This window comes from Rhipicephalus microplus, chromosome 3 (genome assembly GCF_043290135.1).
Source record: "Rhipicephalus microplus isolate Deutch F79 chromosome 3, USDA_Rmic, whole genome shotgun sequence".
Taxonomy (NCBI): Eukaryota; Metazoa; Arthropoda; class Arachnida; order Ixodida; family Ixodidae; genus Rhipicephalus; species Rhipicephalus microplus.
Window position 1 is genome coordinate 170,606,299 of NC_134702.1, and position 15,267 is coordinate 170,621,565.

The 15,267-nt window shown below is 45.0% G+C and overlaps 1 protein-coding gene across 2 annotated transcripts in view; it reads right to left on the bottom strand.

Annotated features, from left to right (window-relative positions):
* The window catches only part of LOC142804020 (protein spinster homolog 3-like), a 119,162-nt gene that overhangs the window by 57,336 nt on the left and 46,559 nt on the right, over window positions 1-15,267 (bottom strand). For both annotated transcript variants that reach the window (XM_075890497.1, XM_075890496.1), the window contains exons 2-4: window positions 14,693-14,892; window positions 13,052-13,203; window positions 11,001-11,067 (exon numbers count right to left, since the gene is read on the bottom strand). In XM_075890497.1, the coding sequence (XP_075746612.1) occupies window positions 11,001-11,067; window positions 13,052-13,203; window positions 14,693-14,892 (419 nt within the window). The remainder of the gene's footprint in view (window positions 1-11,000; window positions 11,068-13,051; window positions 13,204-14,692; window positions 14,893-15,267) is intronic.

Genomic DNA, 15,267 nt, shown 5'->3' on the forward strand with positions numbered 1-15,267 from the left:
GAAAGGTTGGTTGTATGCCTCGTGTTTTGTGCACTTATATTCTAGTTTCTGTTTGTCTATCCTTGCTTTATATCTTTGGAAAACTTCAGTATAGTGTGACGAGCTAGACACTTGCTCGTAGTGCGCACCGAGGAAGTTCGCCTGATCTTCCAGGCTGTCACCCTGTGTGTTTACAAGTGGGAGTGAGTGTACTTGTCTTCCTGCTACCCTACGAACCATGTCCCAGACTTTAGCCTCTTGTGTATATGAATTTATCTCTGATGAAAACTTGTGCCAGCCTTCTCTTCTGGCCTGCCGACGCGTTCTCCTGCCTCGAGATTTTATTTTCTTAAAGCTCTCAAGGTTTTCCACTGTCGGCGAGTTGCGCAGCAACCTCCATGCCCTGTTCTGCTTTTTTCGCGCATTCTGACACTCAGTGTTCCACCACGGGGCGTGTTGTTTGCCGGGCAGTCCAAATGTTTTTGGAAAGCACTTGGCTGCTGCGTCAGTAAGAAAAGCCGTGAAGTACTGCACAGCTTCATCTATGCCTAATCTGCATATGTCGGTCCAACTTATGTGTCTAATCTTTTGAAATTGTTCCCAGTCGGCTTTGTTTACCAGCCATTTGGGAACATGTGGCTGACATTCATATATTATTGGTGTACTCAATACTAAAGGAAAATGGTCACTTCCGTATGGATTTTTTATGACTTTCCACTGAAGTAATGGTACAAGTGAAGGAGATGCGACACTGAGGTCTATGGAGGAGTAAGTATTGTTTGCAAGGTTATAATATGTTGCCTCTTTCCTATTCAACAGACAAGCATCTGATGAAAAGAGGAACTGTTCGATGAGACTACCTCGTGCATCACATCGACAGTCACCCCATAAACCGCTGTGCGCATTCAGCTCCCCTAGAACCAGATAAGGTTCTGGTAACTCATCTATTAAAGACTGGAAATCATATTTTTCCAGGCGGTGTTGCGGCGGTATGTATAGAGAGCAGATGGTGACGAGCTTATTCAATAGAACTGCTCGAACAGCCACTGCCTCTAGGGATGTTTGTAGTGATAGATGACTACATGCTACTCCTCGATTAACAATAATGGCTACACCACCAGATGACGCCACAGCATCATCTTTGTCCTTTCAGAAGACAACATATTGACGCAAAAAATTTGTATTCTTGGATTTTAAGTGTGTTTCCTGTACACACTGCACTTTTGGAGAATGTTTGCGTTGAAGTTCTTGGACATCGTCGAGGTTTCGAAGTAGTCCCCTGACGTTCCATTGTATAATTTGTGTCTCCATTATGGGAGTGAAGAAGTGCTGTGTGTACGAAATGAGTGTGGCTGGTGTCTAAAGAGAGAAGTGACTTATCTTACAGAGCCTTCAGAAGGCCCTGTAATTACCGTTTTGTCTTTTTTAGAGCGGTCGAGGGAACCCCGCCGCTCCTTTGGCGCAGTCTGCGCCGGTGCAGTTGATGTGTCCATCGCCTCAGGAGAGACGACAGATAATGTTGTTTTCGTTGTAGGCTTCGTCGTGACAGACAGAGCCTTAAACCCCACCGGGCTGGAGGTCGAGGGGACCTCTTTAGTTTGTGTGGTGCCCTGGCTGCTTCCAAGGTTCACAGGGGCCTTCGGTGGGGCTGTATTCAAGGAGGGTGGGGCAGCCGAGGCTGCTCCCCCCATGGGGGCTTGTGGCGTTTGCCTCGGCACGCTGGGCGTGGTCCAAGGCATTGCCGAAAACCGAAGTGGTGCTGACCCCCCTCGCACCACTTCGGCATATGATGTGTTCCCAGTAAAATGCGGGGAAACGCGCTGCCGCACTTCACGGAAGCTTATGTTCAATTTAAACTTTGTATTAATAATTTCTTTTTCCATTTTCCAGGCCACGCATGACCTGGAATATGCAGGATGGTCACCCTCACAGTTTGCGCAGTGGACTTGTAGCTGACAGTCATCGTCAGCGGTATGACCTTTGGTGCCGCATTTCACGCAGGTAAGCTGTCCTCGGCAGCTCTGGGAGCCGTGCCCGAACCTCTGACACTTAAAGCAGCGCCGCGCGTTGGGTATGTATGGTCTAACTGGCAGTTTAAGATATCCTGTTGCTATTTCAGTGGGGAGGGTGCTAGATGCGAAAGTTGGTATAATGTGCTTTGTTGGGATTTCCTTATTTTCTCTTCTTATTTTGATATGCTGCACCTGAATGACATTTTCCTCTTTCCAGCCTGTTAGAAGTTCATCATCAGAGAGGTCCATCAGGTCTCCATCTGATACAACACCCTTCACTGTGTTCATGGTTCGATGTGGTGTGATTGTGATAGGCTGATCCCCAAATGCTGTGAGTTTATGTAGTCTCTGGTACTGTGCGTTCTCTTTTACTTCAAGTAACAGGTCACCACTGGCGGTCTTTGTGGCCTTGTAGCCTGCGCCCAGCGTTTCTATAAGGCATTTCGATACAAGGAAAGGTGAAATGTTTCTAGCTTTCTTTTCTGTATTTTCACAATGGATAATGTGGTATTTTGGGAAGTTGTCTTTTTTGTTCGGGAGAAATTCAAATATTGTATCGGTGCGCCACCTCTTGGAGGGGCGATTGGTTGTGAGAGGGCTAGGTGTTCCCATAAATTTGGTAGCTTATTCGGCGGCCATGCCAGCCACCCACCACCGAGCCCAACAAGGGGACGCTGCGAGACACGAAGGAGGCGCAGGCGCCAGCCGTACATGACCGCTATAACCTAATATATCTACCCAAGGTTGGACATTTACACTAGGTTAACCCTTGCCGCCAGGAAAAATTGGAAGTAAAATGAAGTGAGGAGAATACAGGAAAGGTGTAAAGTGAGAACAAAAGACGAAGATGTAGGGAGAGAGAGATAGGAAAAGGCGACTGCCGATTTCCCCTGGGTGAGTAACCCAGGGGTGCCGTCTACGTGAAGCCGGGGCCAAAGGGGTGTGTTGCCTCTGCCGGGGGGCCTTAAAGGTCCAATCACCCAGCGTCAGCTCAACCCCCAGGATTCCCTTTTCCCCGGACACGGCAAAGCCATGCACGGCTAGGCGTGGGAGGGAGTAGAAACTCCCCCGTTAGCTCGGGTCCGTGGTGTCGCTACACACCAATGTGTCAAGAAAGTGCCAAAATGCCCAAAGTCATGTCAAAAGAGCGGTAACTGTCCATTTTACTAATAAATTTACTAACTTTTTACTAACTAACTACCTTTGCAAAATAATTGACACTGCAAGCAAGAGTGTACAGCTGCTTATTTTCTTAACCTGACCACGGGAGCGCCAACTGCAGAGTCGTTAATTCTTTATTCCCAGTCTCCCGTTGCCTGGATCTCAGAACAGCCTAGAAGACGACAGCTGAACACTGCAATAGGACGGAAAGGTGGGCTAGATGGTAATTCATGATGGTTCAGCGAACTGGGAGCGCAGGGTAAACACAGACACAAAGCAAAAAGGAGGCACACAGCACGAGCGCTCAACTAGCAACTGGTTTATTCTCACGTGCGAAGGACATATAAGTACACAAGGTTGCGCATTGCAACAGGAAAATAGGATGACAGTGTAAGCAACAAGCGTGGCGTTCATTCGAAGCACTTGTCTACGAATTATCAATATAGTTAAATTCACAGTCAAGTAGTGATAATGACGGATGGCTGATACATTGATTCTTATTTCTAGAAATGTGATATGCTTCGGAAATTTCACGCGTGGTTTGAAGCAGATGCCAGAACAGTACACTTGTTTTTTCAAACAACGGTTGACACTTGCAGGAATGGCAATGTGAAGCTAAGACGGAAAAAGGACTACCTTTTAAGGAACTCAAATGCTCCCTGAGGCGTATATTCAAACATCGCCCAGTCTGGCCGATGAACTTGCGACCGCACGTCAGCGGTATGCTACACACCACTCCTATACAACACTTAACAAATTGTTTTGCATGTTTCTGCAAACATCATCTGCTTTTTGATGCACCCTGCGCCCTCCTATGTACCATGGTGCATATACGGCCCAATTTATTGGGTGCAGAGAAAATAACGCGCACACCAAACTGGTTCCGCACACTTTTCAGTCCATGCGCCAATTTATTAATGTAAGGGATGACGGCCACGTGTTTGTTTCCTTTACTGCATTCTGCAGAAATGCACGCACGTTTATCACTGTTTCTCACCGTCCGCAGAAGTCTTTCACACACCGATGCGATTAGATACGGTGAGTACCCAGCCCTGAATAACTGTCCTAGCTGCGCTAAGAAACCATAGTGCACCATGAGGATACAGCTTTTTTCGAGCACTGAACGAAGGCATTACAGAACTATTCCTCACTTTATAAGCTTGGAATGGCCAGACCAGTAATTTAAAAGAGGTTTCGCGGATCGAGTGTTATATTGCCAGCAAAGATGATTGCCTCCAAAGAATAGAGAAAGGTCTAGAAATTGCAACTTATGATTACTCGGAAACTCCGAGGTGAACCGGAGGCCCATGCCCTCCGTGCGTGCGTTTCTGCAGAATGCAGTAAAAGAAACAAACGCGTGGCCGTCATCCCTTACATTAATAAATTGGCGCATGGACTGAAAAGTGTGCGGAACCAGTTTAGCGTGCGCGTTGTTTTCTCTGCACCCAATAAATTGGGCCGTATATGTGCCATGGTACATAGGAGGGCGCAGGGTGCATCAAAAAGCAGAAGATGTTTGCAGAAACATGCAAAACAATTTGTTAAGTGTTGTATAGGAGTGGTGTATAGCATAACGCTAACGTGCGGTCGCATGTTCATCGGCCAGACCGGGCGATGTTTGAATATACGCCTCAGGGAGCATTTGAGTTCCTTAAAAGGTAGTCCTTTTTCCGTTTTAGCTTCACATTGCCATTCCTGCAAGTGTCAACCATTGTTTGAAAAAACAAGTGCACTGTTCCAGCATCCGCTTCAAACCACGCGTGAAATTCCAGAAGCATATCACATTTCTACAAGTGAGAATCAATGTATCAGCCATCTGTCATTATCACTACTTGACTGTGAGTTTAACTATATTGATAATTCGTAGACAAATGCTTCGAATGAGCGCCACGCTTGCTGCTTACACTGTGATCCTATTTTCCTGTTGACATGCGCAACCTTGTGTACCTATATGTCCTTCGAACGTGAGAATAAACCAGTTGCTAGTTGAGCGCTCGTGCTGTGTGCCTCCTCTTTGCTTTGTGTCTGTGTTTACCCCCGCGCTCCCAGTTCGCTGAACCAGCTGAACACTTTAACAGCATGGATGCGCGTATTGTCATTATATAATTTTGCCACTGTGCTCAGTCTAGACGGCCAATGCTAGTGATAGATTGAGCGGCCAACGCTAGCGCGTTCAAGTTAAAAAAAATAGTGGCTGTACTTGCGCGTGGCATATTCTTTACAAACCAAGACGCTTGTATAACGACGCTTGCAGCAACAAGCCCGCGCAACTGCGACCGATACAATAATGAGTGCGACACGTGAGCAAAACGCAGGCGCTCATCGGCACGCACACCAGCTCGGCACTCCGCGGCTTCGGGTAAGCGGTGACGCAGTGAAATGTCCCGCATGTTGAAACTTGCACAACCCTGTTTTTTATCCAGCGGTCGAGAAACTTGTCCTTCCCAGCAATGATGCGCGGTGGCTCAATCAGCAGGCCGGCGGTAATCGGAAGGCCTGTTCAGCTTTCCTGTACGGATTACTGCAGTTGTTATCCGTAGTCAACTAACAATTCGCATTCTATTTTCCACATATTTTGCATCAGTGATTCGTGAAACAAGTTCTATTGTGTGTTTTCGCCGATGGTTCATTTAATTTCAATGGCCGGATCTGCTTGCTACCTTCGTTGCCAATATAGGATGCAGAAAAACGTTGCCGATTCAAATAATGTACGTCTTGCAGTAAGTCCAATTATGTGCCCGACTTTTTGTCATTTCGTTACTGGAATGTTTTAAAATTGTAAATTAAAATGGTAAGTATGACAGTTCTTTGCTGGCAGTTGAATCTTGGTCCAACACGTGGCTATAGGACACACACCGCGGTGCGAATCGTAACTATAGACCGATTCGATCTATTTTGGGTAATGTTGTTTTTCTGCAGGTTGCAGCTCACATTTGTGAGCGTGTGCGTGAGAGCGACAAGCCGACATACTTGTAGGCAACCATGCTTACAACTATGCCGGTCAGTCACCAACGGAGTGCAATATTTCTACCATATAGGCAACTTGCCTGAGTGCAGTCATGATTATTTGTTATTTACAAATACATGACAGCATTTTATCACACAGTCGAACACAGTTATATCGAACCCACATATTCCGAATTTTCGGGTATGTTGAACTCGCAGAATATCCCCGTGAAATTCCTTTGTAAAAGTATAGAAATTCGCACTTTCATATCAAACAATATTTTTACCCACCTTCAAATATATCGAATGCCGTGCGAGCTAGAAAGTGCGCTTCAGCACTACCTCCCCCTCCCCACACCCCACCTTTGCGATCTCCACGGCTCCGCACGCGAGTTGGAAGCCACCCAGCGACCGTTGCGCGGCACCACGCCTCCGCCGAAACCCGAAACGCTCGAAAAAAAGGTAAGGACTCGGGGGCTCGGACTGTACAATCTCTAACTTGCGGAATGGCTTTTTTTTTTTCGTATCTCTTTTTCTCTCTTATGCTTTCTCCGCGTACCCGTCGGCTTGCAGAGCAGGCACGAAGAAGTCGTCTTCCACCTTCTTTCGCCTTTTCTTTTATTTTTTGTTGCTGTTTTGCGAGTTTTGATCAGCCAACAACAGCTCACGCCTTTTGCTGCTGCCCTCGCAGGTGGCCATCCCCTCGCGAGTGCTTTGATGCTTCCACTGTCGCATTGCCTACGTACTACCGCATGTGCAGCATTTTTCTTTCGCGTGTGTGGTGTGCAAAGCTGCTACCGACTCCTCGTGTCACTATGGCCAGCGTCAAAAAACGCAAGATCCTTAACTTTGCGACGAATTTGAAGACCATTCAGCGTGCTGTGGCGGGCGAGAAATTTCCGACTGTCGCGGACGACTTCGGGATACTGCGGGGCACTCCGAGTACCTTGTTGAAAAACAAGGCAGATATAAAAGTAAAGGCAGAGGAGCAGTGAATGTTGGAAGCCTGTCATGTGCATGCTTCTGCCCGAGGAAACGTAGAAGAGGAACTTTATGCCTGGTTTTTAAAAATGCGCACGAAGAACATTCCGGTGGATGGTCAGATATTGATCGCCAAGGCCAAATGGTTTGCCGCTGCACTCGGTGAAACCACTTCGCCGACAACAGTGGGTGGCTTCAGTGATTTAAGCAGCACTACAACATTGTTGGCAAAACCAATTCTGGCAAAAGCAAAGCTGTCAGCAGCCAGGACATGCAGCAGTGGATGACGAAGGAGTGGCTGGAAATCTCCGCAAAGTTTTCGCCAGAGGAGATTTTAAATGCCTGGCGAGACATGAAAACGGACACAGTGGTCAACTGCTTCCGCAAGGCAGGTTTCGACACGGCGGAACTTGCCGAAGCCGGTGAAGACAATGACGAGCGCATAGACGACGCGTTTCGCGAGTTGTCGTCCTGCTTCCCAGCAGCAGTTCCACACGAAGTGTCTGTGGACAACTTTGTGGAAGCGCACTGCAATGTCCAGGCTGACAGCTCATGTGACGAGGAAGATCGTCCGGACGATACGCTGGCTACATGCACTTATTCTGCCGCTGAACTGTAGGGGCAGCATTCAGCATCATTCGTCATTGTATCGGCCGCATAAAGAGAACTGGGCTGTCGCACCTGGACAGCCTTGATAAGATGGAGACTAGCGTCTTCAACATTTCAAAAACGAAGAAGCAGGCCAAGATTAGCGGTTTTTTTTCCCCGCAAATAAATCATTCGGTTGCGGTGTATGTGTGGAATTAGTTGTCATTCCTGAATGCACCTATTGTAGGTGATGATCTGCTACAGATAAGCTCTCGGGGCCCCTACTCTTCTTTATATCGATTTTTTTCCTATATCGGACTAATTCACGATCCCCTTCAAGTTTGATTGCCTGTTCGACTGTATCTGTAATTGGAAATCTGTCTTATGTTTTCAACGCATACGTAGCTTACTTACTTTTTATTGTATGCAGCTTTTCTTCACTGCTATTTGTGCAAGACATTGGGCCTGGGACCACGCCTGCTAATGCGACCACCAGTGCGCTTTCTTTGACGGGACCCGGAGTGCATCATATGATCGTCATTGTTCATGAAATTTCATGTGGAAGCTTATATTTTTTCGAAAGACATTTGAAGTTTTAAAATAAGTATATATTGCTGCACCCCGTACTATCTGCCCCATCCTTATTTGTTTGATATCGTAGTTACAGCATGCTATGCTGTAAGAAAGGCCAGTAATTAATGCATTGTACCTGGCAGGTTTAATGCTTCTGTACCAAGGTGTTCAATATGGGCACCATCTTATTTGCGTGTTCATGTGCAATGCCCGCGTAAACGTCCCTGTTGTAGTGCAAACACAGGACTCCCGACCAATCGCGTATGGCGAGAGCAAACGATCTAATGTGCAGCATAAGGCAATGCATGTCCGATGAATGTCCACTAATTTAAGTGATATTCCCAGGTACATCCAGTGTACCTACTGAATGGGCTAACTACAGATCCATACTGTGTCTGAACGTACGGTTTTTGCCACCCATAGGACGTTCGACGGATCGACAATTTGTTTGTGCGTAAGGGTCCTAAAGACGACCACAGCACAGCAGGCCGATTTCTGGGGATCTTCTTCGAACGTACGAATGTGCAAAACTGGCACACCGGTCGATTTGCACCAAATTTTTGTGTCGCATTGGGTGATTGAATGATTGCAACAAACACACCACTTTCCTTGTAACATTTAAGTGGGTCACTGTGGTAGCCGTTCTAATGCAATTCTCAGCAGATTTTTTTGGCCCACCTCTGTGCTAGTGCCTGCACAATTCACATGTATGATTTACCAAGTTTTTGCACACACTACATGCTCGCATTCACATTCATAATAAGATTCCCCTAGCAACTAACGCCTCTCTCCACCCCACTCTGTGCTAATCTTTCTTCCGTCATTACTTAAAACATCACCCCATCATGCAAGGCTTCGTTTCAGAAAAATGACTACACCCCCCTGAACTTCTTTATCAGTACAGGCTTGTGTTTTAAAGAAGCCAAAGTTAACAATATTCAGAAAATTTCATTGTGCAGACGAGGCCAAAATATAGAAAAGAGGCCTGAAATGATGTCCAAGTCACATGCTTATGCTTTTATTTTCGCTTCTGATAATGAACCATTCATAAAGTACTTACAGCATAAACATGTCTAAGGAAAGGCACAATCAGACACAAAGAACACTGACTTCAAAATGATTTCTTTTTCATAAAAACTAATGAACATGAGCACACTATGAAACGTGCTTTATTTCCCCAACATGTCGGCATTCTTGGCAGTTCTTAAATGAATCCCTACCAACTTGTCTCAAGCTCGATGACTTGCGAGTTAAAGGAGCATGACACTGAATTTCCAACCCGAGATGTGGTCTTCATTCAATTGCTTGGTATGCACAAGTTTCTTTTGCGAAGTATGAATGGCATCCGTTTCGAAGAAGTTATTCTATTTCGTGCACTAAAAAGGTCCAAAGACTCAATGGCACGCTCCCGGTTATGAGACATCGACAGTATTTCGACATGTTCAGTGAGCTCCTAGGTCACACCTCATGCGCTGAGTGACGATGAGCAAGCAGCGATGATGTTGACAATTTTAGTGTTGCCATCGCAGTGTCTGCATGTAGTACGATCTGGCAGCAACGCCTGGCTGCCTGGCAATGGCTTCATTTGCTTTGTTCTGCTTGTTTCGTGCAACCGTTCGCGTGAATCCTGCATTTCCGTTGTTCCACTTTGGGTGATTTTACGTGGAGTTCTGAGCCTGAATGTGATTATTTGAAGCTATGGTAATTGCGAACAAGTAACAAGTGCGCAGCATTCATATGTCTTACCAGCCAGCGTGGCTTAAGCGTGCGTCTCCAGCTGCCTCGTTTCCATTACAGTATCACTATCGGCTGTGAATCACCACAATTTTATATTCCTTGGTGTTTTCATTGTCCTTGTGTACGATGATGACAGTGGTGATGACAATGGAGGTGACGAAGACATGCCTAAATACGTGCGAGCCGAGCAGATGAAATGTCACCTGACACTCACATCACCATCTCGTGTGGCCCCATTACCAAATGGAGCGGGACCATGGGAGGTGACCGCTTGGCAGCGTTGGTAGGCGGGCTAGTGGGCTTTGCACCCATTTTGAATAAAGTTTGATACTGGTCATACTAATTGATATTATATACATTAATTCATCTCTGTGTTGTATTACTAGTACCGGGTCATTGCTTGGGGATCGATAAAGACACGTTGATGCAAAAAACGCGACATGCGCCAAATTGATGTCACTGCTCCTTTAAAGACCCTTGAAACCCAAAGTGATTTTTGAAAAACTAATGATCAGTCAAAAACTAGTTTAGTGTCTCTTTAAAAAAAAATGCCGCCATATCCACGAACTGAATGATGATGAGTGGGCGAAGCTCTGGAGGAAAACCTGGTAAACCATGAATCTTCCGTACATTTTGCTCACTCGATTTTATTACAATGCTCCCCCCTAGCGTACATCGCTGCACTAAATCGAACGATTGCCTTCCACCAATGACACCTGCCATATGTGACATCATTCCTATTTTATAACATCTCGCATCTTTCATCATCAACTACAAGTGCCGCCGTCTAGTTTATAACATCTTGCATCTTTTCATCATCAAATACAAGTACCGCCATCTAGTGAACACTGCAAGAACTAAACGAGAGGTGGCTACATACAAGGAACGCTACCGCCATCTAGTGAACACTGCAAGAACTAAACGAGAGGTGGCTACATACAGGAGACGCACAGCCCACGCCCTAAGGAGCTTCGCCCCTAAAACATAGCACAAAGGAACGCCATGACATCGAGAGATCCTCACCCTGAGGGCCCAGTACCATGCGCCCAGAGCCTCAGCCACAGAAGCACCAACAATGTAGCCCATGCCACTGCACAGAAAACCCACGTCAGCAGTGTTTGACAGAAAAAGAATGCATCTTTTATGCAGTTGTTGCATTCTGTCTGTCTGAATGTGAAGAGCAAATATAAGAGCAGCAAAGAGAAATGCCGTCGAACTTGGTTGACTGCTACTAGCAGCTGAATAGATCTGCACAATTCCTGAACCAGGTATTCTAACCTTCAGTTCTTTTTTCAATACCAACACATTCATTAAAAAGGTACATATTAACGCTGCATAGACAATACAGAAAAGCAACGAGATAATTATAAAGAAAAAGTGCTTTTTCTCTCTAGTCATCCTGTCTCTTTTCCACATTGTTTATGTACTGATAATACATTCTTTATGGGTGCTCACCAACTTGTCCCAGCTACAGTTCTTACAAAGTTACTTATCCTTCTTTGATGCAGCAAGACACTCGGCCAACTTACATGGTCGCATATTTACATCACGCTATCTCTCTCATACCAGTGACACCCATCAACTCAAATACATGCATCCATTTATGTGGCAAAACTTACTGACATTACAGAAGCCAGACAACAAATTCAGTTTTCACTTGCAGAGCAATCTGTGAATTACTTTGCACTCCAGCACACTATGTGAGTTCCTATTTGACCCAGTACTCCCCTTTCCCGATTTATTCCCCAAATCTTATTTTGGGGTCATTAATTCAATACTTTTATACTTTCATTTTTGCCACTTAACATCTGCAACGCCCAACAGTGGTTGAGACCCACCTTGATGGCTCACTTTCTCTATCCATCACTAAGGGTGAAAAACAAAGCAAAAAATTTGTGACAGTGAAAATAGATCTCGTTGATTGTTAGTCAATCAATCACCTCACACTAAGGATCATCAAGTGTCAATCTGCTGGTAATCACATTTTTTTGCATCCAAAGGCTGATATGCCTTTCATAAAAAGCGTGGTTCACTTTAATCATTATGATAAGCCTACTAAGCTTATTAGCTCACGAGCTATTTAAGTAATGAATCCTTGGTAATTAGAGTAAGTCCAACGTATCATGTTAAGAGAAACGACCGCACAGAATAGGTGTGATGGACAAAGTATAGCATAACAAAAGGCCATCTACCCGTACTTCTATAACGAATGATCTGTCATTGCAATTCTATTGCCCCTGACGGCATGCCTCAAGTGAAAACTGTCATTTTATTTGTAAACAGCTATATTTTGTTATTGTTATTTAAAAAATTCACAAACACACTAACATATGCTTTTTTATTGACAAGGACTAGCAGACTTGCATCTCAATGATAGATTATGCTGCAGTCAGCAAAACACAATTTGTGTCCTTATAAACTTCAATCTGGTGTGTTGCTTTCAATTACACAAATATTTGTATTCGGTACTCAAGTATGATGAGAATCCAGCTCTGCTTGGAGAAGCTGCGGCAAGCGCCAATTTCTACCTCTTGTTTCAAAATGATAACAGCTGACATGGCAGTGCCCAGCCTATATTGCGACTGTCGCTGAAGATCTGACGTTCCTGAGGTGTTCCACGACACTGACAAAACATATGCGAGAATCCAAATAACATTTTCATAGTATAACTGGAAGAAAATACTGCTGTCAGCAATAAACAAACTTATTTTATTGAGTCCATGCCAATAAACAAAGTACACGAAATTTGGTCAAGCCATAATTGTCGCAAGTATTCGAATAAAAAACTGCACCAACACGACTTATGTCATACCGAACCTGTAGCCACGAAGTCCGAACGAAATCGGTTAAGCTTAAACTCAAGGACGGGCAAGCAGCCGATAACGTTTCCTGAATTTCAAAGTGAAGTCAACCCCATGTTTCAAGAATTATTTTTGTATAGGCCACACACACCTCTAGAGTGGTACCCAGGCATTCTCTTGAAGTGCTTTCCCGAGAAACTATGGTGGCATTCCAGATTCACTACTCTAGACCGCAAAAGTGACTGCCTACTGAGAGAGGTCGGAGTCACTCACCTGCCTACGGGGATGGCAAAGTAGAAAGCAGCCAGCATGGTGCTTCTGCGCGGTCCCGAGAAGAGGTCCCCTATGACCGTTGGGGCCACAGTGGAATAGCTCGCCTCACCAACGCCCACCAGGCCACGTAGTAGGGCAAACAGCGCAAACGTCTGCAAATTCACGGCAACATGTCATGCAGCCAATGCAAGTAGAGCTAGTCACTGCGGTGGCCCTCGCAATTAGTGGCAACATGTACACTTCCCATGGACCTTCACAACACACCGAATGTAAAATTGCAGGAGAGAGATCTGTTATGTGCACAGTAGACAATAAACAAACATGCAGGCTTTCTGTTAACTAATCAAAATATGCACAGAGACTTGCTTGATTTATTTAGGCTATTTGGCACGGCCTTCACAGACAGCAGCTTTTACAAAAGGAGGCCAGTTGAATCGTTATAGCACACTTGTAATGAAGCAAACCAGGAGACTTCCCATGTTCTGTCAACGTGTCTGACGTATACTTTGTACAGACTACATCATATTCAGAGGGACAAAAAATTATACACTTTAGTAACTGGCCTTGAGATATGGCCTCTTACACACATTGCATTAAGTAATTGTGTCTTGTGTGAAGATTATTTTGTGTGTCTGTACATAAACTCACCAACACTTTGGCAGTGTACGCATATTTAAAGTATTTTTTTTTCATCAATGCAAGTAAAACGAGTTCTGTCCTGCATGAACTGTACATTTCTTCTTTTTTTTTTTTCAGTATCAATTAGCCTGATCTCCTAAAGTGATTTTCATCCCTTAGAGCTCATTCAGACTCGCTCATGGAACATACTCTGCCCTCGGGACCTACTCAAACCCACACCCAGTAACGTTTTCTTCGACTGAATTCACTCAGACTCATTTAAAATTTTTCCAGATCGGACTCACACAAACTCAGACTCGTGGGTCTACATGAGTCGGAGTCAGTAGACTCATGAGCCCGTTAGCCTATTATTAGCAGGTTCGTCCTAGGTGTCAATGCTTTTTAACACAAACTCCTCGCATAATCGGTGCAATACTCGGTGCATTTGATCTCGTATTTTTAAATATGAGTTATCAGTGGTTGCAATTTACCAATTACATTTTTATAGAAAGTGATGAGTGACACAGAATGTTTTTAACACGGCCTTCTTTTGAAAGCGAATGGGAAAAGAGTCAAGCCACCACCCTCTTGCAAAACTCACACATCTGTTCTATTATTATTGGGATAGCACATGAAACCTGTTGACGTGCAAGCAGACATATTTATTATAAACATGAGCCGCCATAAGGCTGATAGCAATGCTGAAATAGACTAGATGGGACAAGAGGTCAGCAAAACTATGTAGAGCTCACTCAGACTCAATCATAATATATGCATCACCATTAGGGTGCACTTGGACTCCCACTCATCAAAGCTTTCCTCAACCGAACTCACTCGGACTCAGATTCACCAAAATATTACTCACCCAGACTCACTCAGTTTCAGACTCGCGGCTCGATCTGAATCTGAATGAGTCGTTTCATAAGCGAGTTTGCCGACTTATGACCTCACTTATATAAAAGTGAAGTTACGTAACAAAACTTGACCCGCATGCTGAATCAAATCCAGCTGTATTGACCCCACCTTTGGTGGCATGGAACCGAGAAGCGTGGTGGCGCTCCAGAAGAAGACCCCCGCAGCCATGATGGCACGACGACTGTGACGATCACCCAGGTAGCCAAACACGGGTGCCGTTATCATGTATGTTATCACAAACACCGTCTGCAGCAGCCCCCCTTGGGAGTTCTTCAGCGTGTAGTAACCAATCACCTTGTCCAGCACCCCTGCGAACCACAACAGAAGACACAACATGACCTCGAGATGTCAAGAATGTTATGACACAACATAATGGAATGTTGCCACAAAGAGGTGGAAAGAAAATAGGTGTGAGGGGCATCATAGAGGCAAGATTTAGTGCTACTATGTATTTAGCATGCATAATGGTGTAAGGGCACAGCATTTTTGCTTAAAGAATGTGTTCAAAGCTTCTTCTCATGTGCACTCTGCGAACTCCAGCCTTTTTACACACTAACGTCATTAGTGACTTGACATACACACTACTAAAACTTGCTCATGTATGCCCGTCATATGATCAAAATATATCCGGGAATGCATTAAAGTGTGATGCACTGTAGCATCAATTATGCACTTTCCACGTG